This window comes from Hipposideros armiger, unplaced genomic scaffold, assembly GCF_001890085.2.
Source record: "Hipposideros armiger isolate ML-2016 unplaced genomic scaffold, ASM189008v1 scaffold_27, whole genome shotgun sequence".
NCBI lineage: Eukaryota > Metazoa > Chordata > Mammalia > Chiroptera > Hipposideridae > Hipposideros > Hipposideros armiger.
Window position 1 is genome coordinate 101121 of NW_017731377.1, and position 24218 is coordinate 125338.

The following is a 24218-nucleotide window of genomic DNA, read 5'->3' on the forward strand; positions in this document are numbered from 1 at the left end:
TGACACCCACAAACAAGGACAACGAGCATCCAGAGCAGGGGGAGCATCCCTCCACCCCATGATGTCAGATTTTAACAGTCATTGAATCCATCCTGCCTTGTCCTCCCACTGCCGCTGAAAAGGAATGGGTGGCACAGGACAGTGCATGAAGCTGCATTTTCTTATTGAAACCTTGAAGGGAGATGCTACAGCCCCCACCACGAACAGCCCTCTTTAGCCTAATCCAAATAGCTCTGCTGCCGTTGAGATCATATTCATGGTGGACGTGAGTCACTATTTGACATCATCTGTAACCGGGCACATACAAACACGAGCCATCACTGGAATGTGACAATACGATTTTATTATGCATGACTGATTACTAATTTTAGGAACAATTTTTCAAGACGTGCTCTTCTCTAGAATAATCTATACTTCAGACAGTATGACTCTTTAGTCTTTTTTGTCCAGGCTCAAAACACAAGGCAAAGCTCCTGGTGCCACACCCAGTTTCTTGAATATTGGTCAGCAAAAGTCCCTGCTGTGTGCAAGACACTAGGCTTTTACTAGGGACACAAACTGTGGATCACAGGAGGTTAGAATTAGAAAAGACCTCGAAAAAAATATACAAGTGTCCTAGCTTCCCTGATTACAGAAGAGAAGTTGAATGGCTTTATTTAAAGTCTCACAGCTATTTAGTAGCAGAGCCAGGTTAAACAAATAGTAGACTCTCAACTGCTAAGTATGAGCCAGACTCTATCCTGTTTCACATATTTGTGCATTTAGCCTCATAACCACCTTAGGAGGTAGGTTATCTTCATTAATCGTAAGGTATCAGTATTTCCATTTTTCACGTGATGAAACTAAGGCACTGAGAGGCTAAGTAACTCTCCCAAGGTCACACAGTGCTTGAGTCAGAGTCTGAACCCTGCTTGTCCAATCCCATATCCTAACTGCTTAACCACTAGGCTATTTAGTCACTAGATACCTTTGTGAGGACTGAGGTTTTAAGAATCTCTGTTGAGGTCTCAGGTTTATCTTCTAATGTCAGGAACAACTAAATTCCACTTAGTTTTTTTCCCCGTTTTAAAACCCTTGGGTGAAATATTTCAACAAGAACAAAAAGCTAAATCCATCAGTTGGATTGCATGAAAACATCCAGGACAAACCTCCCCCCTGAGGGGAGGAAATTATTTTAATAACATCCTTTGTTTTTTCTCTTCTTGTTGGGTTGCTTAGGGATACAGATCAAGAGTATCTGCTTTTCAATGATAGTATATTGGCAGAACCAGACACGCTCATAAACAGAATATTGCTGTGTATAGAACATCTCTGGATGGATTTTTTTTTTTAATGGTAATGTAATTGTCCAAAAGGAGGAGAGCTGAGTGTTTGGGCAAAAGTGGGAGACTCTCCTAGTACTCTCTATATCTTTGAAAATGGATTACCTAATCAAACAATACACACAAATTAGAAACAAGATCCTGCTTGACTTTTTGTGCGTGTTGCATGTCTGTGTGTATAACTCGGAATCCTATTTTTCTCGATTATTGTAACATAACCATTTTCCCATGTTCCTGAAATTTTTCATAAACGCAAATTTTATATATACATCCTTGTTGAAAATCTCAAGAAATCTGGGCACTCCTAATATGGATAACTTACATTTCTCAATTGCCTTTGGGAGTTTTCATTAATGTGAATCAGTGTCAACATTCAGAACCTCCCACTTTCCGAAGAACTTGCCAACATGGATTAAGTCTATATTATGTTTAGGGTATAATACATGGCATTTGTCCCAAAAAATTACCGCGTTTAATCCCCACAACAGCTTGAGGTAGATATTGTAATTATTTTAGACAAGAGAGCAGAGATTCGAAAGGTTCAGGCAGCTCATAAATGATAAAAGTTGGTGTCTGGACCCAGGAAACTGGATTTCAGGTTCCTTCTCTCTGCCAAAGATGCTGCCAGTGTTATGGAATTTTCAGGGACAGCTTTCCTGAACTCCAGGGCACATTCACTAATCATGGTACTCCCCAGCAGCGTAGCTGGATCTTGGAGCAGAAAGGTGAAGATGATGGGGTTCCTGCACTCCAAAGTCTTTGTGCAGAGAACACAGCAAAGGTAGCTCTGCTACCCAAGTGCCCTTCCAGCAGATCGGACAACGTGCAGTGGCAGCCAAGGGAGCCTGGGCAGGTCTCAGAAGGCACCACTGAGCCGAGAAGGACCACAGAAGGCAACCAAGGGAAGGCGACAGAGCCCGCAGGCCGGAGAAGCCACCAGAGGCAGCTCCTGGGACGTGTGTGTGCCTGGGGCGTGGGAAGGCTGGGCACTCTGCACAGAATGGTGTCACAGGTGGGCAGGGGTGCAGGACAGCGCTCTCGCATGTCACCCTAAGGAGTGAGGAAAATTCCAGGATGGCACAGTCACTCTGTGCCGAGGATCCTAGCACTGCCACCACCCACGGGGATCATCGGACTTCTACTCTTCAGATCAACAAATAGACCGTCAAACTCGGTTGAGAGAAACTTCCTCCTCCACAAGCAGGAGGAAGCAAGGAAGCAGATGTCCACGGTGCACTTAATTCTGACCAAAAAATAACTGGTGGCAGACATGGAAGCGACAGGGAGCTAGGGAGGTCAATGAGGGAACCTTACGAGGTCTCCTTTGGTGCTCGCAGTCTGCTTTTGATGGCTGCCCCTGGGGAGTCCTCACGTGGACAGCACTACATCAAGACCTTTATAAGGTGGGGGTTATCCCCATTTTTAGATAGGGCCAGGAGCTCAGGAAAAGTAGAGTGTGCCCAAGGAGACACAGCACGTGAGTGGTGGGGTCAATATAACCAGAATAGACAAAGCCACAGATGTCAGAACATTCCAATTCCAATGGCCAGCTGCCTGAAGGGTAACGAGAGGCCTGGGCTGGCGGGGGTGTGCATGTGACAGAAATCAGGGAACTCTGGGTCCAGAGCTGGAGAAAGGTGAACTCGGAACGCTGCCCTGGAGAACTAGCTGTACCTGGGCAGGTAGGGGTGGGGGTCACTCAGGTGAGAGGTGAGATTGAAGGCTGGTGTGTCTGGCAGATGCACCTGTGATGGACTGAACGCGGGAGAAGCTGGAGAAGGGGAGGCTGCCTGGTGGGCAGCTGTCTTCAGCCTGGATACAGTGATGAGCCGGAGAGTGAAATAGTGAAGAGCAAGTGGAAGACAAGGGTAGGAGAGGGTTCAATGGAAGAAAGAACAGGCTCTTGGACTAGGGGTCCCTGTCCACAGGACAACTGTCCCCTGCCAAGCCAAAATCCAGAACTCGGAATATATGGGCCTAAGGGCAGTGGCAAAAGTAAGAAGTCTGGGACACATAGAACAAAAGAAAAAAGAAACAAACTGGACATCATCAAAATTAAAAACTTTTGTGTTTTGAAGGACGTCTTCAAGAAAGTAAAAAGACAAGCCACAAATGAAAAAATTTTTATAAATCATATAATCTGATATGGGACTTGTATATAGAAAGTATAAAGAACTCTTAAAACTTCAGTACTTAAAAATACAAATAACCTAATTAATAATGGGTAAAGGATCTGAAGTCGGTTTTCCTAAAAAGACATACAAATGGCGAACATGAAAAGATGCTCAATACCATTAGGCATCAGGGAAATGCAAACTGAAACCACAATGAGATATCACCCCCACTAGGATGGCTAAGTTAAAAGGCAGACAATAACAAATGCTGACAAGAATATAGAGGAATTGGAACCCCCATACACGGCTGGTAAGAATATAAAATGGTGCACCCATATTGGAAAACAGCCTGGCAGTCCCTCCAAAGGTTAAATCCAGCCAGTCTACTCCTAGGAATATACCCAAGAGAATGGAAAACTTATGTCCACACAAAAACCTATACACAGATGTTCACAGCAGCGTTATTCATAATGGCCAAAAAAGTGGCAACAATCTAAATGTCTACCAACTGAAGTATGGATAAATAAAATGTAGTCTATGCATACAGCAGAATACTATCCGATAATGAAAAGGAACAAAGTCGAATACATGCTACAACATGGATGAACTTTTGCTTTCAAGAACACTGAAAGGAAAATGTCATAAGAAAAAGTGGGCTTCAGCTCAAATATCATTTTCATTTTTGTAAAAAGGGGCCTAGGCTATCCAAATTATCCTGTAAAAAAAAAACAAAACTCTTCCAACATCTAAGTTGGAAATAAAAAACATTTAAAAAAGTTTATTATAACTAACAAAATAATTTCAGGTTAAGAGAATTATGTAGAAATATTAGATGGGCTAGATAAATACTTTATTGTCAACAGTCCACACTGGCCTCAGATGTGTTTGGCTTCAAAGTGCTTTGAGCTTTTCTGAGCCTGAGCGGCATTAGCCGGGCCTGCTCACCGTCTGCCCCCCGTTCTCACACGCCCAACCTGTCTGCCTTGACTCAATGGCGTTTCCTACCACGTCCCTCCCATGGCCCCTATCAATGTACACATTACACTTATACCCAATTTATAGTGTGGGATGATCATTTCTGTTTAAAACGTCTGTTTCTGTGAACTGGGGGGCACAGGCAGGAGAAAGGACGTGAGCCCGTGGTCAGGAACGTGCCCCGCTCCAATGAGAACATTGCTGCTACAGAAAAACATTTCCTTTTACAATGCTGTCCCGGGACACGGTGAGCTGACCATTAAAATGTACCTGTAGGCATGCGTGAGAAAGAAAAGATGGAGGTACAAGTCTGTAGGCATGGCAGAGGGACGAGCAATCAGGATGAACACACAAAAGCAGCAGAGAAAAGATGAGCAGGCTGACTGAGCACAGACGAGAGGGCTCTCTCCCGTCTCCCTCCAGGTGTCCGTCTCCCCACCCTCACCCTCACCCCCACCCCCAGACTGCACCCTCTTCCTTCCCTTCATATCTTTGTAACAGTGACCAGAGGAATTGCCTCCACAGCAATTACAGAGGCACATCTCCCAGTCCTGCTATCTTGTTTACAGGCGAGGAAACTAAGGACCAGAGAGGGAATGGGTCTAAAGCCATGGTTTTATTTATTTTTTTTAGCTGAGCCATCCTGCCACCTGTTGGCAGTTCAGTGGCTGCGACTCGAACCGCTGTTGCTCAGAGCTCACACTCTTGAGCGAGCTCTTAACCATCTGAGCCACTGGCAGGCCCCTAAAGCCATGGTTTTAAAATTGTGTTTCTTAAGTGCTCTGGAACCCTCTCTTCAGGGGACATCATCCCAGATGTGTAAATAGACAAATCAGAACTCATCTGATGGCAGCCTTGCCTCTAGCCCTTAGGGGCCCCAGGGAGGCTCTCTGAGGCAGTTTTAAAATACTGGTTTCAAGTGACAGATAAACTGAGCCTTGGTCATGCCCCAAAGCCATGGCCACGGCCCTGTATTAACTATGTCTTATTATTTTCTGTATTCTCGATACTCTGCATCTGGAGCTCATTGACCACAGGGAACTGCCCCGCTCAGGGCTAAACTAACCAATCCTAAACCTATCCGCCCAATACCTGTCTCATCTGTCGCTTCCGATGAAAACCACAACAGTCTCTCGTCCATGCTCTCCCCTTACTCCGTGCCTCCTAGGGGACCTGGTGCTTCCCTGTGTGCCCTCCCCCCCCCACCCCGGCCACCCCATAGCAGGGCCCCTCCTCTTGGAAGCTCTAAGTAACAAACTCTTTTCAGTGGCAGTTGTCTCCTGGTCTGTTGGCCTCACTTTACCTTGATAGTAATAAAACCTACATTTTAAAACAGGCCTATTCGAAAGGTAAACGTTATCCCCAGAAATCCTGGAATTAGGATTCAGAAAATTCACATCGAGAAGATGGCACGACTCTGGGGAGAGCCAGGCCGCAAGCTGCCTCCTGGAGGGCTTTCAAATGCGGGTAGAGAAGGGACCAAAAATCAAGAGGGAGGCTTGGGCCCTGGAGCCATGGAGAAGGACCAGACTGGTCAGTAGCAAGATCCTGGCAAGAAAGCAGGCGGTAGAGGTGCCTAGGCGAGCGTGGGCTTTAGGAAGAGGTACAGAAAGAAAGCAAAGCCACAGCACAAGGCCTGGACAGCGTCTGGCAGGCTCCAGGCCAGCCTCAGCCATCTAGCTCCTCCTTGACAGTGATGCGCAGGGGGCAGATGCGCAGAGGATCGGGGCGGCCTTCCCCTTGTGTGCCCCCCACGTAGAAGTAGGGCCGCACTTCCCCAAAGCGGGCGTGGAAGGTGTAGAGGTGGCAGTGGCGCTCGGCGTCATAGAAGGACAGCTCACCCTCCTCGCACTCCAGCTCCACACGCAGACGGCGTGGGATGGCGGGGACCAGGGGTGACGTGGTGGGGTCTGAGGTCACGCAGTGGTCTCCTTCTATCCCCTGTGTGCGGCACACGTACCAGAAGCCCGAGCGAGTGTCGTGGTAGCAGCTGTGCGAGTGGCCCTCGGCGCTGGTGTCCTCGCGCATGCGCATCACACCCACCCGCCAGCTGGGCAGGGACCCCAGGTCCACTTCCCAGGCGTGGGAGCCGTGGGAGAAGGCCCGCGAGCCTAGCAGGCAGGGCGCCGAGGAGAAACGCTCCGGGTTCTCCACCTGCACACGGTAGCCGTGGTTGGTGACTTTGGTGAGGTCATCTGACACAGAGAGCCAGCCAGCCGCAGTGTTGAGATCAAAGCTGAAAGGCACTAAGAGTAGAGAGGGAAATTGGGGGAAAATCAGTGAACCTCACATCCTGACCTCTGCCACACAGCTGATGCCCCAGTCCCCCAGACTGACTAAAGGTGTCTCAACTAATGCCCCAGTGCAGGGAAGGAGCTGTCCTGGGCCGAGGGACTGTGTTACAGGTTGAAATGTGCCCCGCCAAAAAAGATATGTGCAAGTCCTAACCCCCAGTACCTCACAAGGTGACCTTATTTGTTTCAGATACAATTACACTAAAGTAGAGTGGAACCTCTATCCAATGACTGACTGTTGTCCGTACAAAAAGAGCACACAGACCCAGGGGAGAAGGCCACGTGACCACGAAGGCAGAAATCAAAGGGCTGCAGCCCAGCCCAGGATTGCGGGCAACCACCAGAAGCTAGGAAGAGGCAAAAAAGGGTCTTCCCTTATAGCGTTCAGAGGATGCATGGCCCTGCTGACACCTTGATTTTGGACTTCTAGCCTCCAGAAGTGTGAGAATAAAAGCCTGTCATTTTAAGGCATCCGGTTTGCAGTCCTTTTTGAGAAGAGCCACAGGAAGCCAATACACATCACGCCTGATGCTCACATGGCTCCCAGGCCATCTTAGAAAAGCTCAGAACATTCCCTGGGTCACTGACACTCCTCCCTGTAAAACCACGATGTCTCAGTCAGTTTGGGCAGTTACAAGAAAAGTACCATAGACTGAGGGGCTTAAACAACAGAAATTTAGTTCTCACAGTTCTGGAGGCTGGAAGTCTGAGGTCAGGGTACCAGTATGGTTCAGTTCTGGTGAGGACCTTCTTTTTGGTTTACAGATGGGCACCTTCTTGCTGTCAGAAGATAGAGAGGAAGCCAGCTCCCTTGGGTCTCTTTTAAGGGCACTAATCTCTCATAGGGCCCCACCTTCCTGACCTTATCTGACCCTAATCACCTCCCAAAGGCCCTGCTTCCAAATACCATGGTTGGGGGGTTGGGCTTCAGCATATGAATTCGGAGGGACACAAGACATTCAGTCCATAGCACATAACATAGTGACTCGTGCGGGCTGGAATCCCCCTAGGAGAGGTGATCCTGGACTGAGGAGGTCTTTCATTATATACGCAACATGGTTCTGAATAGGGAGGGGAGTGAGTTTCTCTTTCTGAAGAGGAGGCCAAGTTTCAGGACCCAAAGAGGAAGTTCTGCCAGGAGGGGTTCGATCAGTGGGGCAAGGAATGGAGGAGGAGCAGGGCTCTGGGGCCTGTCTGAATGAAGCTGGGAAAGGGGTGATTGGAGGGACAAGTTCTGACGGGGTGGGAGGCTGGAAAAAGTGTTCAGCTGGCTCTCTGCCTCTCTGCATAAAGCACTCTCCCCCTCCCCCCCGCCTGTATCACCTGCCTGTGCCCCCACTAACCAGACTGAACAGACATGACCATCTTCCTCCAGACGCGGTACTGCAGGGAGTCCAGGTGCTTGCAGACATCAATGAGCATGCCGTGCTGCACGGGCTCTGGCTCCATGGTACAGAAGAGGCTGGGAAAGGAGAAGTGTCCTGGGGGCAGGGCCAGGGCCATGCATCCCGGGACTTACTGGGTCAGCTGGATTTAACGGACAACAGGACTTGTTCCCTTGCCTCAGGCCTAATTTCCCTGGCCGCCTTTCCCAAGACAAACGCAGACTGGGCTCTGATGGGAGATGAGCCAGGAATACCCTCATACCCCTTCAGGATTCAGTCCTCGGACTCACCCTGCCCTAGCAGGGATAAATATGAACAGGAGACTCTCGGCCATGATTCCCATTCTTGTGGACAGAAATCACACTTACACATCTGCACATAGGATGTCTGAGTCGGAAGGAACCTTAAGGGTTATCCAATCCAACAGTCTGAAGGTGTCACTGGCCTTTGCTTGAACACCTCCAGTGACAGGGAACTCGCTATTGCTCAAAGCACTCTCTTCCATCTTTGTGCAGCTCTGACTGGGACACAGTTCTTCTTATCCATCCCTGTGAACCCAACAACCATCAACACAAACTAGTATATGTCCTGAGGCTCTCAGAAGGAGGGGGATGAGTAAAAAACAAGCCAAAATGTTGGGATAACCCACCGAGAACTATAAGCCATATGCAGGATGGCACACTCTCCATGCTCAGGAAAACAGCACTGCAGCAATGGGATGCCTTGAAAGAGGGCTCTCTCCCTTGGCTGGTCCCCATCACTCCCTCTGTATTACGCCCAGCTGGCTTCATTACCTGCCTGGCCCTGGAGCCACTGGAGTTTGCACTCCTGGTATTTCTGCCTGCTCTTTCCCTCCCCTCCGTCAGCCTTGGCAACTTACCGGCGCTTTCGGCTCTTATGTTTCTGAAAGAGAAAAAAATCACAGAGACAACATATAAATTTTTGAACTCAAAAGGAGCCGTACTTCCCATGTTCATGGACCAGAAGACCTAGTAGTCTTAAGATGGCCATACCCCCTTAACTGATCTACAGATTCAATGCAATTCCTATCAAAATTCCAGCTGGCTTCTTTGCAGAAACTGATGAGCTGATCCTAAAATTCATATGGACATTCAAGGGATCTAGAATAGCCAAAACAGCCTTGGAAAAGAACAAAATTGGTGGCTCACATTCCCCCATTTCCAAACTTACTAAAAGCAACAGTAAACAAGATAGTGTGGTACTAAGGACAAACATATGGATCGACGAACACTGAAAGCCTAGAAATAAACCCTCACATTTACTGTCAATTGGTTATCCACAAGGGCAACAAGGCCATTCAATGGGAAAAGAACGGTCTTCAACAAATGGTGCTGGACAACTGGCTATCCACATGCAAAAGAATGATCTTGCGCCATATACAAAAATGAACTCAAAATGGGTCAAAGGCTTAAATGTAGAGACAAACTATAAAACTCATGACCATGGATTAGGGTATGGTTTCTTAGATATGACACCAGAAACACAAGCAGGAAAAGAAAACATAAACAGGGCCAGCTGAGTGGCGCGATGGTTAAGAACTGGCTTAGGACGCCAGAGGGCCCCGGTTCAGATCCCACATATGAGGGCCAGTGACACTGCCCTCCACAGCTAAGATGCTGAACAACAGCTCAACCTGGAGCTGGGCTGCCTAGAGTCGCCTGCGACGGCATAGGCTGCAGCCCCTGTGGCAGTGGGTTGCCATGGGCTACCATGTGTAGCCAGCAGCCAGCGTAAGCGGCCAGCAGCCAGCGTGAGCAGCCAGCAGCCGCAGTGAGCAGCCGTCCAGAAGACGGCGACTGATGTGCCTCGTCTGGGAAGAGGGTGATGATGGTGCCAACTTGGGCCAGTGAAGCAACGTCCTCCACAACTAGACTGAAGAACAAAAAGACAGCAACTTGTCTGTTCCCCTTTCCTCAACTCCCCAGCGCTGTTCCCATCCCCCCAATTCCCCGATTTAAAAAAAAAAATCTTAAAAAAAAACAAAACATAAACAGGATTTCATCAAAATGAAAAACTTTTGTCTTTCAAAGGATGTCATCAAGAAAATGAAAAGCTAACTCACAGAATATTAGAAAATATTTATAAATCATATTGCTGATAAAGGTCTAGGATCCAAAATAAATTTTAAAAATCTTACAATTGAACAACAAAAAGACAAGCAACCCAATTTTAAAACTGGCCAAAGGGCTTGAATGTACATTCCCCCAAAGATATACAGATGGCCAACAAGCACATGAAAAGATGTTCAACATCATTAGTTATGAGGAAAATGCAAATCAAAACCACAATGAGATAACACCTCCCATCCATTATATGGCTATAATAATAATTTAAAAAAACAGATAAGTGTTGGCGAGGCTGTGGAGAAACTACAACCCTCACACACTACTAGTGGGAATGTAAAATGTAAAAACGCTCTTGGAAAACAGCCTGGCAGTTCCTCAAATGGTTAAACCTAGAATTACCATATCATCCACCATATCTACTCCTAGGTACATTCCCAAGGGAGCTGAGAACATGTGTCCACACAAAAACTTGTGCACAAATGTTTATGGCAATATTATTCATAATGGCTAAAAAGTGTAAACAATCCAAATGTCCATCAATTGATGAAGGGATAAAGAAAATGTAGTATATATCCACTCAATGGAATACTGTTGAGCCATGTACCGATATATAGTACAACATGAAGTTTCAAAGCATTACGGCTAGTCATAAGAGGCTACATCGTGTATAATTCCATTGTACAAAATGTCCAGAATAGGCAAATCTATAGAGACAGAAAGTAGATTAGTGATTCCTGAGGGCTGGTGCGGATGACTGTATAAGAGGGTGATAGCTAAAGGGTTTCTGTTGGTGAAGATGAAAATGTTCTAAAATTGACTGTGATGACTCTATGAATATACTGGGTCGTCGGGAAAGTCATGATGCATTTTTTGCATTGAAAAACATAGAAAAATACGTCATAACTTTCCCAAAGACCCAATACTACAAACCACTGTATTGTACATTTTAAATGGGTGAATTATATCTTTAAAAATTACGTGTGTGTGTGTGTGTGTGTGTGTGTGTGTATCTCCACCCAAGTGGATAAAATATAGATGCAACTTTCTTAGCACACATTTACAAGCTGAACTTTAGTCAAATCAGACAATCCCAGATTGGGGAACATTCTACAGGAGATGTCTGGCTGGTACGCCTCAGGACTGCCAAGGTCATGAAAAACAGAGAAAGAATAAGAAGCTGTCACAGACCAGATGAGACTGGGAGACGTGACAACTAAATACAATGTGGGACCCTGGACTGTAGACAGAGGACATTAATGGAAAACCTGGTGAACTCCAAATAAGTCTGGAGTTTAGGTAATTATAATGCACCAGTGTCGGTTTTCTAGTTTGGACAAATGAGCCACAAGGTAATGTAAGGTGTTAACAATGGGAGGAGCTAGGTATGAGGGATATACAGGAGCACTCTGCACAGATTTGCAACTTTACATAAATCTAAAATTAATCCAAAATAAAACATTTATGAAAAAAGTACTCCCTTGTATTAGGAAGGAACAGAGAGAAAAGAAACAAAAAAAAAGAGAGCAAGAGTGAGTGTAAGAGAAAGGGAGAGGGAGAAGGAAAGGAGAGGCAGAGAGAAGAGGCCCTCAAGGAACTCTGCTCTGACTGAAATCTTTTCGGCCTCTTGACCCAAGCAGAGGATGTGGTCTGTAAGATCCTCCAGCTCAGAATCTGAAAGCTACGTAAAGACAGGGTTGGCCAGGTCCACTGCTCCCCGGCTCCCCACTGGTTCCTGAATACCTGGTCTCTGTCACTGAATGATGGTGATGATGGTGAGCTCCTCACCATGAGAAAAGAAACATCATCTTCCTTCATCTCCATCTGCAGCCGCTTGATCTCATGGGCCAGAGCCTCCGTGTCTTCCGTGAGCCGCTTCATCTTCTCCTGGGCCAAGAGCTTCTTCTGTCTCGCCTCTTTGGCCAAGGCTTCCAGGACGGTATGCTCCTCCACTCTCAAGAACTCACGAAGCTTATCAAACTCCTGGCGGATTCGCCCTTCCAGCCAGGTAGCCTCCACCTGCAGCAGAGAGCAGGAGGGAGCCCAAGACCATCAGACATAGAGGAAACCTCAAGCCGTCAGCTAGCCCAGTGTCTCTCAGATTTTTAGCAAAGGAACTCGACTTTCCAAAAAAACTATGTGTAGAACCCAAGTGGATAAAATATATTAATAGATGCAGCTTTCTTAGCACACATTTACAAGCTGAGCTTTAGTCAAACAGCAGAATGAGGTTGTTTTGATTAATTTTTAAAACACTGAAATTGCTGCTTACACGTGGCAACTGTAGTCCTATAACTTCCTCAACATACAATATTCTGTATCTTGTTTAGGCTGCACAAGAGCACACATCCTGAATCACAGAAATGAACTGTTGCAAAGAGCAATGATTCTTAAAAATTATTTGCCTTCCAATCTTAGGACTTCATATTTGTCTGATTGAAAGGCTTACAAAAAGAGTAGTAGGAAGTATTTATTTTAAAACAGAACCACTGGGGACGTCCGAGTGGTGTGTTGGTTAAGAGTTGGCTTGGGAGCACGAGCTCTGAGCAGCAGGGCTGCCAGTTCAGATCCCACATGGGCCAGTGACACTGCGCCCTCTACAGCTAAGATGGTGAACAACAGCTCGACCTGAAGCTGGGCTGCTGTGAGTCACCGGTGACCCTATAGGCTGCAGTGGGGCTGCAGTGGGCTGCCGTGAGCTACCATGAGTGGTCGGCAGCCAGCATGAGTGGCCAGCAGCTGGTGACAGCTGCTGTGAGCCGCCGTGAGCAGCCGTCCAGAGGCCAGCGACCGATCTGCCTCAGCCAGGAAAAGCGCAATGATCACAAAATACCAACATGGGCCAGTGAAGCGACATCCTCCACAACTAGACTGAAGAACAAAAAAGGACAGCAACTTGTCTGTTCCCCTCCCCTAATTCCCCAATAAAATCTTTAAAAAAAAAGTTTATTTAAAAAAATAAAATAAAATAAAATGGACTCTTTAATAATATGCATACTCCTAATCAAAACTACAAAAAGCTTTTAAAAAGTTAAAACAAAACTACAAGCGTACTCAAAGAAAGAGCAGAAAAATATTCCTCACCTTGGAGTGAGAAAGACCTTTCTTACCAAGATATGAAACAGAGACCTCAAAGAAAGAACGTGATAACTAAATACATATAAAACTAAGTTTTGTATGGCAAGAGACCACTAATAATTACATACATAAATATAAGTCCATGATGACTGCTGGAAAAATACCTCGAAATGTGTGCTCTATCAATGGCAGGTTAGGAATCCACATCTTTGGATTGAAAATTCAATATATGTGTATGGCTCTGACAATATGATGATAAAATAATTCAATGAAAAAGTGAAACATATCTATTTGCTGGTCTATAAAACATGAGAAATGAATGACTTCTCTCATGGGTACTTCCCAAGCATTATCTCATCTGAACATGTAAAAAAAAAAAAATCCCAGTAAGAGGGAAGTGTCCTCTTTTCACAGATGAAGAGTTAGCTTGAAGGGGTGAGGGATCGGCCTGGAGAACAAGCTTGGATCTGAAAATAGGGCTGCTTTGAGGTCACCACCCTGGCCACCAACACTCCACAATCCTTCCTTCTGCGCCGTTCCACCAGCTCTGCCCTTGGTCAGATGTCACTGAGGCTCTTTCCCAAGACTAATCCTCTCCCATGGACACCAGACACTGGAGGGCCCTAGCTGACTCTTTAGGGGAGGGCCAGGCAGCTGAGTCAGGTGTGTCTTAGCTGAGGCTGTGATGAGTCCACCAGCAGTTCCTAGAATCACTAGCCCAGGAAGTGATGGAGCAAAGCCAGGAAAGCCAGTCAGAAGCCAGGCTGCCAATCCACACAGAACTCAGATGAAGGGAGGGTGCCAAGTTATAACCAAGAGATTGGGGAAAGAGGGAGCCAATGCATTCATTCAGTCAGCAAACGTTTATTGGTCACCTATTGTAGCAAGAGTTCTTTTAGATACTAGTGGCCCTGCTTTCATTATATTCTAATGGGACGATTTAAAAAATAGAAAACAGAATAGTTAATTACAGGTAATGGAGTGTTATGGAGAAAATAAAACGAAGATATGAGTAAAAGAGGAGAGCTACTTTGGGTATGGTGATCAGGGACATTTCTCAGAAGGGACATTTGAGCTGAGATTTTAATAACAAGATACTGAGCATGGGAGGATCTGTGGAGAAGACTTCGCTCATTTAAGAGACAGAAAGAAGGCCAGGATGGTTGGGCCAGCCTGGGAGGAGGTGAAGTTGAGGGGCAGGCAGGGGTTGGATGAGGGCCTCAGAGGCCATGGTGAGGGATCTGGATTGCATTGTGTGTGTCATGGAAGCCACTGGACAGTTGTAAGCAGAGAACTGACTTTTCTAAAAGATAAGTCCACTCTGTAGAGAGTACAGAACAAGAGTGCGGCCCACGTAGGAGGCCAGGTGAGAAACAATAGTGACCTGAACCAGGATGGTGGCAGTGGAAATGGAGTGTTGGATGGACATGATGCATTTTGCAGACAGAGGGGACAGGATTCTAGGTGGGTATGGGGATGAGAGAGAAAGAGGAACAACTAACGAGCCTCAGGTCATCATTGGCTTGAGCACCCAGGTAGATGGAGAAGTGCGACACGTGCGAAAGTTAGTCCAAAACCTTAGTGCAGATGGTGCAGGTGGCTTTTTAATCCGCTCCTACGGCTGCTGCATGGCCATGCCCAGGTACTTAAATAGGCCATGGCAGTGCAGCCACGATCAGCGTATGAGCGCATGGCTGTGCTCTCAGGGCTAAGGAAGGCTGACTCTGTGTCAACAGCCACAGCCAAGGCCAGCCGACCCTCGCCGACCCCAATGGCCCTGGGTGCCCCCAGTCTTCCACTTAGCCTGAGTACGCACTCACCTCATTGTGCTTGATGATGGCCTCGTAGGAGCGTCTCATAGCCCAGAAGGCTTTGGCTTTCTCCCCCAGCGCGTGCTCCATGTTCCTGCACTTGGCCTGAGGGGAGGAAAGAAAGGGAGGCAAGGAGGCAGGTTAGGGCTGGAGGTCAGGCAGGGAGGATGACACCACACTTACAACTGGAGTTCCACTTCTATAAGGGTGTAACTCAACTACAGTTACTGAACCAGGTCCGCCCACACACTGCAGGGCATAGCCAGAAGGTAAGTACAGCCCTGACTTTGAGCCTGACATTTATAGCATAAAGGGCCCTCAGATATCCTTTAACCCAGCAACTCCGTTTTATACCTGCTACAGATGGGCAGACAGGGCTCAGGAGGCCAGCGGACCTGTTCCCTTTTGAGCTGGTCACAGTATAGCACAGAGGGGCATCCTGCTCAGACCTAAGGCTGGGCCAAGCGGGGCCACGAATCCTGAGCTGCGCGTATACCTGTAAAGTTGATGTGCTCACAGACTCCCTTGGCAACTTTCTAAACTGGACTTGCCTGCAGTCACTAACCAACAGGCATGATTACAGGGTTCACCCAGTTATTCCCATGGGGCCTTATCTAAACTACATGTCTCCCCACAGCCCGACCGTATCCCAGTATTCTAATAGTGCTTGGATCATGTGAAATACTTTCATCAGCAGGTTCAAATACCTTTTCTTTAGTAGTTGTTGTTTTCTAAACTTTAACCACTGCTCTGATCTCCATGGACTCCTTGAAGAACCACAACTAGTTTTAGGTTGAATTCTGACCTTTTGTATCCAAGGCCTAGCATTTTCTCTCCAGTCCATGAGGACCTGAACCTGCCAGCAGCCACCTGAATAAGCTTGAATGGGGATTTGGCCCACTTGAGTCTACAGTTGAGACTGCAGCCCCAGCAACACCTTGATGGCAGCATCGTGAGACCATGGGGCAGAGGCACCCAGCTAAGTCATGCCCAGATTCCTGACCCAAAGAAACCATGAGATTTTTTTGTTGTTGTTTTAAGCCACTATGTGTAATTTATTGCACAGCAACAGGTAACTAACTACTAGCCTATGTGTCTGTCCTCTTCCATAGCCCGTTCTTTTAACTGATATACCACAGAAAAGAAAATCATGAGTGATTTCATTTTCTGCAGGTTTTGTTTTCTACTCATTCTGGTCATTTTTATGTTCTTCTTGAGACTACTTAACAATTTTTTTTTAAACACTGTTTTCTGTAGTGTGTCATCTCTAAGGTATGTCTCCTCAATAGCAAAACAGCATTAGTATGAGCATCCCACAAGACCACTGAAATATCATCCTCGTGTTTTATTTTGTGGGATGAGATATTTTGTTACAAAGTCACATAATAAAGTCCAAAAGGACAATCCCTTGATTCGCCAAGTAAGTGTGAATGATAGGAGTGAGGCAACTGCCCACATGCATTACCCAGGGGTGTGCTGGCCCCAAAACAACACAGCCGGACCCTCTGCCCTTCCACCTTGACAGTGATGGAGTTATGAAGATACATAGGTGGGGGTGGCAGTCCCTTCTCCTTCCCAAACTTTTCAATCGCTTAGAGAGTTCTGGTTTAATTCAGCAAAGACCAATCCTAAAATGGCCCTTCTCTGAGATGTCAGCTGGTGAGATCAACCAATGACTACTACATTATAACACTAGCAAGCAGTTATTACTGAGCATGTACTATGGACAAGGCACTCATTAAGCACTTTACAAACATTATTTTACTTAATTCTTGCATGCCTGTGAGGTAGGCCCTGTGTTCCTCATACAGAGGAGAAAACAAGGCCCAGAGGAGTTAAGTAACATGTCAGAATTACAGACAGCAGCAGAGCCAGGATTTGTACTCAGAACTGTCCAGTATTGAAGACCATGTTCTTAACCACAACATGACATACCAATTTCAATTGTTTCTCTTTTTCCAAACCTATACCTTTTATTTATGATTCCTGACTTGCTTTATTAGCTAGGATCTCCAGTACAAAACTGAATAGCACTGGTTACAATGTGCGTTCCAGTCTTTTTCCTGATCTCAATAAGAAAGCTTTCAATGTGTCACCAGTAAATATGGTATTTCCTTATGAAGTTTTTTAGATGCTCTTAATCAGATTAAGGAAGTTCCTTCCATTCCTAGTTTGCTAGTTGTTGGTTTGTTTTTTTTTTCATCCCCAAAAGATACTGAATTTTATCAAATGCATTTTTTTCCTATTGACATAATCATATTTAAATGGCACAGAATTGAATTTTGTTTCTGATCCCCTGGCAACTTCTGTCATTGGACTGGAGTATTTAACATAATTACCAGTATATGTGCATTTAAACTTACATTCTTGTTCTGCGCTATTTGTCTGGCTTGTTCAATATTTCTTTTTCTGGCCTTTCGTGTCTTTTTTATTTTTAATTTACTATACATTTTTTTACTCCACTTTTTTCTTTCTGCATGTAGTGGTTCACCTAGAAAATACTACATTAAAAAGTGTGAATTCAAATGAATCCAAACAATATACTTTTCATGTTTGCTTTTGATATTCTAATTTTAACAGTACGCATATTTGTATCACAATTAGACCCACCATTCAGGGACATAATGCCAACAGGTAGCCCAAGGAGTGCCTGAATGAACAGAGGCTGCAGGGTCACTAGTGAGGTCTGTAGTGTGAAGCTCAGTCAGGACTAAATAATATGGGGACATCACTGCCCTGGGCGGAGCTAAGTGGCCCATGACACACCTGGAACATCACCCAGGCCCCAAGCCCCAAAGAACAAATGAGCTCTGACTTTGTTATCAAATTATAACATTCAAGATTACTTATTACACACAAACATAAAATATGAAGCTTTTATTTTACACTGAAGGATTCAGAATGTGATATCTACATTCTGTTTTTTTAATTACAATTTGATTCCTTACGCAGCAAATTTCAATACCATATTTAATACCCTAAGGATTTTACAAAATTGTATTACCCCAAATATCTGTTCACACAGGTGCTATGTGGCATAACAGAAAGTGGGAAGGGTGCAGGGAAGAGAAAGAATAGTATTTTCCAAAATAGTCATAGCACCCTTGCAAGTACTAGTCATGACTGAAGTCAGGGATGCCGGGCCCAAACCAGGTTTCCTGTCTCCTGAGGCCTTACATACGTTGCTTCTGACCGATCTCCACCTGCTTCACCCAACTATCCCAACATGGCCTTGAAAACTCAGCTCCGGAGCCCCTCCATTTCTTCCAGGAAGCCGGCTTGATCTCCCAGGAGAGATCAGGTGCACCTCCCGGGCTCTCACAGCTCCCCAGTACACCTCTATCAGCCCACTTACTACCCTGGATCATCATCTCCCTTTCCTGGGAAGGCTGCAGGCTTCCTGGGGGCAGGTCCTAATGCCCAGGTCCTTTCACCTACCACAGTCGTGCTCAGTAAACATTTGCAGAAGGCTTGCTCTGCAGGAGTAGAGACTGTTTTTCCCACTGCATATCCCCAGGTCTTAGCACAAAGTAGATGCTCAGCTAACTGCTTGCCAAGGGAATGAATGCACCGCAGGCCAAATTCTCTCCACTATGCCACATCGCCTCCTGGACTGAAAGTTAGGAGGCTGATTTGTACCCATTTTTGTCACTAGCCACTTTGGCAAAAGCCCCTTCTCTCTCTGTGGCTGTCAGGCTCCTCATCTTTAAGATGAAGGTGTAAAAGTTCCTACGGTGTCTGATTTCACTCTGAAAATGAAGAGTGTGGTTTTCTCTGTCTGTGCTAACCTGGACCATCACCAGGATTTCCTTACATCTGTCTCTAGTTCATGTCTTTTTTTCCCTATATACCTCAAACATTTGATTTCAGGCAGAGTTCATGCAGCTAAGAACACTGGTGCCTGGCCACCCAGGGTCAAATCCCAGCTCTTCCACTTAGTAGCCAGTGATCTTGACCAAGTTCCTTGACTTCTTTGTACCTTTGGGATGAGAACACTACCTAGCTCATAGGATGGCTATGAGGATCCAAGTCAACCCATGTCAAGTGTTTATAAGAGTGCACCAGGCCTGTGTTGGCTCTTATTACTATTCAGTGCCACTTAGTGCCAGGTAGCTTACCTCTCCTACTGGTTATTTTCCAGGTTTCTTTTTTTTTTTTATTGAGATGTAACTGACGTATAACATCATCTTAATTTCAGGTGTACAACATAATGATTCGATATTTGCAAATATTATGAAATGATCACCACATTAAGTCTAGTTAATGTTCATCACCATCAAGTTAGAAACTTTCTTTCTTGTGATGAGAACTTTTAAAATTTATTCTCTCAGCAATTTTCAAATATGCAATACAGTATTATTAACTATGGTCGCCATGCTGTACATTCCATCCCCATGACTTATTTATTTTACAACTGGAAGTTTGTACCTTTTGGCCACCTTCACCCATTTCAGTCACCGCCCGTGCACCCCACCCCAGCTTCTTATCCTAAATGGGCAGCATAAATGCACCTGAGACAACTTGATCTCGTCCAGATCCTTCTTATCCAATTCTAATCCAGTCTCCCCGTGCTTCCTTTCCCATTGGCGCTCAGCCCTCCTTAGGAAGGAAGCAGGTGTCTACGTCTCGTGCTGTGCCCTGTAACTCAGGAGCCTCCGTGAGCAGTGTTTGGTAAATCCTATCCTGTCCTGGGCACGTGCCTCACCACGCAGGCAATGAACGTCCTCCAGCCACCTGGATCTGGTAGGGCCTGGCCTACAGGGGGGCATCTGGGGTGGGGGTAGGTAGTTAGCAAACAGGGGGAAAGAGCTGGAAGGAGGAAGATATAAGAGGTGCCTGGAAGGGGCAGGGGCAGGACAAGGCTGAAGGGCAGAAGATGGCCCTCGTGTCAGTCCCGTGGGGTGTTATAAAGGGGTCTCCACAAGGCAGGTCAGAGGCCTGGGTCTTGGTGCGGGTTCAGGGTAGGTTTGCTTTGGAGATAAAAGCCAGAGCAGATGCTAGACTGGGGAGTCAGGAGACCTGAGTTCTAATCCCAAGTGTTCTACTTTCATTTCCTGTGATTGACATGAGTCGCTATATTTCTCCAAGTTTCCAATTTTCTCATTAGTCACATGCAATCATCTCCTTGCAGTCCCCCACAGCTCTGGGTCTGTGTATTTGAGTGTTCCATGAGTGTTTTAAACTAGTGTTTTCATTCTGTGATAACAGAACAAAAACCTAAGACAAACCTATTGTAAGTCTCCTTATAAACAGTGCTGACACACGCTTGTGGTTCCCAACACCTCAGTGCCAGCATTTGTATTTTCCTAACTACTTGTTTGACACCAGGCTACACTACTTTCTTTGTTCTGGCCTAATAAGGAAAAAACAGAAACACACTTCACAGGTGAAGGATACGCTAGACCCAAATGAAGGCCTGTGACAGCCCAGGAGGGTGTCATAGCTTGTCAAACAGGGAAATTTTGGCTGGTGAATCAAGTTATGACTTGGAACAGGGTGAAGGGTTTCACAAGCATGGCCAGACAAGCTCACAGCCACCTAGGAACAGCACCTCAGCTCCAGCAAAATGAGATCTTGTAATTACTATTTTCGCTAGAATTGTACTGATTTCAGTTTGATTTGTACTTAATCTGGAAGCTTCTTTTGGTTTTATTGCCAATAGATGGCATAAGCAAGAGGAATTTTTTTTTTAGCTGAGCCATCCTGCTACCTGTTGGCAGCTCAGCTTGGGCGGGAATCAAACCGCTGTTGCTCAGAGCTCACACTCTTGAGTGAGCTCTTAACCAACTGAGCCACTTGGCTGGCCTTAGCAAGAGGAATTTATATTCGTTTTTGTCCTTGTATGTAAAGAATATGATAATACAATTTAAGACATACCGTTGGAATATTTTTCCCTTTAAGAAGATAGTGTACATTGTTCAAATTTGAGAAACTGTACTCAAGGATTTCCTAACGTCCCTTCAAGATCCAACATGTACTTTAAAAGTTCTGGTTTAAACACTTAGGGCATGCTCTGAATCTCAACAGTCCTTGCCTTCGTGCCCCACGGCACTTAGGACAAAATAACAGATCTTTAACATGCCCTTTAGTGCCATTCAGGATCTGTCCTGGACTCCCTCATCCCTCATCTAGCACGTCGCTGGGTTGCTGCAAAATCACTTTCCCAGAAACTGCTTCCCGTGCCCACCAGACAAAAGCAGGCCTCCTTGTAACAACAACCCATCACATCCTGCACTGTCCTGCACAGGCATGTCAGTCTGAAACCATGTACAGTACTGGTTAGTGTGATTATTATTCAGTCATTCTTATCGGACTCCAAGAATCCAGGGGCTAGGACTGCCCTATCCTCTACTGGATATACCCTGCCTGGCACATAGTAGGGACTCAGCCAGCCCACTGACAGTGGTCCTTATCCACTGAAGCCTCTAAATATCCTCCCCCCCTGCCCCACACACACACAATCAGTTGCTCTCACAGCTCCTGGAACGTAAGACCAGCAGAGAAAGTTTTACCCTGGGGCCAGAGAAGTTTCTCAAAGTCCATGACCAGAGTAGGAGCTGAACAAGGCCCCAGGTGAGCTCTACAGTACCTGCTCTGTGACTCTGGATGGATTACCTAACCTCTCTGAGACTCAGTGTCGCTGTCTACAAAATGGGGAGAATACTATCTACCTGTAGCAAGCTGAAGAATGGTCCCCCAAAATGTCCATGCCCTAATCCCTAAACCTATGAATATGTTACCTTATGGCAGAAAAGACTCTGTAGATGTGATTAAATTACGGATTATAAGATAGGGTCATTATCCTGGATTGTCGGGGTAAACCCCATGTAAACAACAAGGGTCCTTTTAAGAGAGAAGTAATAGAGTTAGACAGAGAAGGCAATGGGACGACAGAATCAGAAGCTGGAATGATGTGCTTTAAAGATGGGGCCCCTAAAAGCTGGACAAAGCAAGGAAATAAATTGTCTTGTAGACTCCAAAAGGCATGTAGCCCTACCAACATCTTGATTTTAGGACTTCTGACCTCCAGACATATAAATCTGTGCTGTGTTAAACACAATGTTTGTGGCAATTTATTATAGTAATAGGAAATTAATACATTGTGAGGGCTAAATTTGTTGACATGTAAACACTCAAGAGCACCCGACTCATAGTTAAGTGCTCAAAAAGTGTTGGCTGCTATGATGATCATTTTTGCTGAATTTTCCATGTGGCTCCCAAAGTGTTCTTTCTAAAGTGTACATCTTATCAAAATTCCTGTTTAAAAGCTTTCAGGGCTCCCCATAGCACACAATGGAAACCCCCTCAGCACCTTCTCACCTCTCCAGCCTCCCCATATTGTCCCCCACAACCACCACCTACTCCAATCATCTAGAACTACAACTTTTCTATTTACTGCCTGACCTCCACCACTGCAGGGTGACTCCATGGGGCGAGGGCTCTGTCTCACTGGCCGCAGGACCCAGAAGAGGCTCTGGAACACAACGGGCCCTCAGTACATCACTGTCCAACACACAAATGAACCCCACCCTGCATCAGGCTGGGCACCCTCCGCTTGCGTTCACCTCAGATCTCTCAGGACTAGACGCCTTACCCCCTCAGACATTGCCCTGAGTGCCCATCTGATGACATCATTCCTCTGCTGAAAACCCTGTCACTGCTTCCTGTACTATTTAGGGTAAAAGCCAAGCCTCGAGGACTCCTAGTTCCTTCTGTATCTCCATCCTCATTCTAACTACTCTGAAATTCTCTCAGGGCCTAGAAAAGTTAAGGCCTCCCTGCTTCCTGGCCCTCTATATGCTGCCCCAGCCTGAAACACCCTCCCTCATCCCCTTCACCTGGCTAACATCTCCTCATCCCTCCGGGCTCTGCTGGAAGCTCCTTGAAGGCATAAAATATTGTTTATCTCGTGTCCTGCAGTTTGCCCAGGGCTTAGCAGTACAAAGCATCGGGTGAAGACACAGAAAGCTGTCATAGGCACTTCCTCACTGATCTTGAACCCTGGCTTAGCCCAGACCTGAGGGTTCTGCCTTCATGCGCTTGGCCTTGACCCCTGACCCTCTTCCTGATCTGTATCTCTGCCAGTCCCATGGTGATTAGTCATGACTTTATCTATGGTGCCCCTCTACCTCGACCCTAACCCCCAGAATGCCCAGCACTTACTTTAGTTGTCCCAAATCAGGAGCTGGCACTTCTGCCAGTGGAAATGGGAAAAAGCATTGTTGTAGCGTACTGTTAAATACATAAGGTGACAGGAGTTAAGGGTTCTTATCCCTTTGGCAAGCTACATTAGTGTTCAAACATTCATACTGATGACATTCTCCTCCGCTTGAACTTTGTCAAAATGTTTATGGAACTGTAATCAACTTTTGATATTTCTTAAGGAAGTCCTTAAAATAAACAAACTAAAACAGTGTCTGATGACCAGGCATTGGGGGCGTTCTTACAGAATCTCCTTTCAATACACACTCAGATGTTCTCCAAACTGTGGGTCTGACTCATGTATTAGTAGGTGATGAAATAAACTAATGTTTCACACCCTGTGCCATTTTTTAAATAAAACAATAAGCAAAAATACAACAAAGAGAATTCCAGAATACAATAGATATTTTCACAGTCACAGAGCTTTTGTTTCAACGGATACATACATGAGTGTTCTGGATCACAATGGCTAAGGTAAAAAAAAATGTTAAAACTCCGGAGTTGGCTAATTCTTATTTTCTGATCATTTCCCCCCAAATTCTCCATGTCACTTTTGCCCTGTAAGTTGCTCCTTACTTTATTTACTGCTACTGGAGCTCTAGGTATTGGGATGCTGAGAGAGTGACCCAGAATAAGCCAGTTGGCCAGGGCCAGAGGCGTTCCCACACCTACACAATACATGGGCCAACTGGGGAACCAGGTGACCAGTTTTGGGGGGGGGATCTCAAGGCTCCATGTCCATGGCCAGGCCTTGGGCTCCTGCACCTCTAAACTGAGTGTGCCAAGCTCCAGGGTTCCTGGGCATTACCCACACCTGTGTTTTTCAAAGAGGTATGGGCCACACAGTGCTGGCAGAAAGGGTGCATGGCCTCAGCCCTTCAGAAGTGGGAGGGACTGTCTTGACAACATCCTGTAACCCCAATTCGCACACTTTTACATTTTCTCTTCTCCCA

General features: G+C 45.9%; 1 protein-coding gene across 2 annotated transcripts in view; it reads right to left on the reverse strand.

Annotated features, from left to right (window-relative positions):
• Positions 1-321: 321 nt before the first annotated feature.
• Positions 322-24218, reverse strand: part of TRIM35 (tripartite motif containing 35) — a 30015-nt gene continuing 6118 nt past the window's right edge. Inside the window, exons 2-6 of one of the 2 annotated variants that reach the window (XM_019636196.1) lie at positions 15073-15168; positions 11963-12193; positions 8971-8993; positions 8049-8167; positions 322-6657 (exon numbers count right to left, since the gene is read on the reverse strand). In XM_019636196.1, coding sequence (XP_019491741.1) covers positions 6080-6657; positions 8049-8167; positions 8971-8993; positions 11963-12193; positions 15073-15168 — 1047 coding nt within the window. In that variant the 3' untranslated portion in view covers positions 322-6079. Of the gene's footprint in view, positions 6658-8048; positions 8168-8970; positions 8994-11917; positions 12194-15072; positions 15169-24218 lie in introns of both variants that reach the window. The other variant, XM_019636194.1, reaches the window with a different exon arrangement.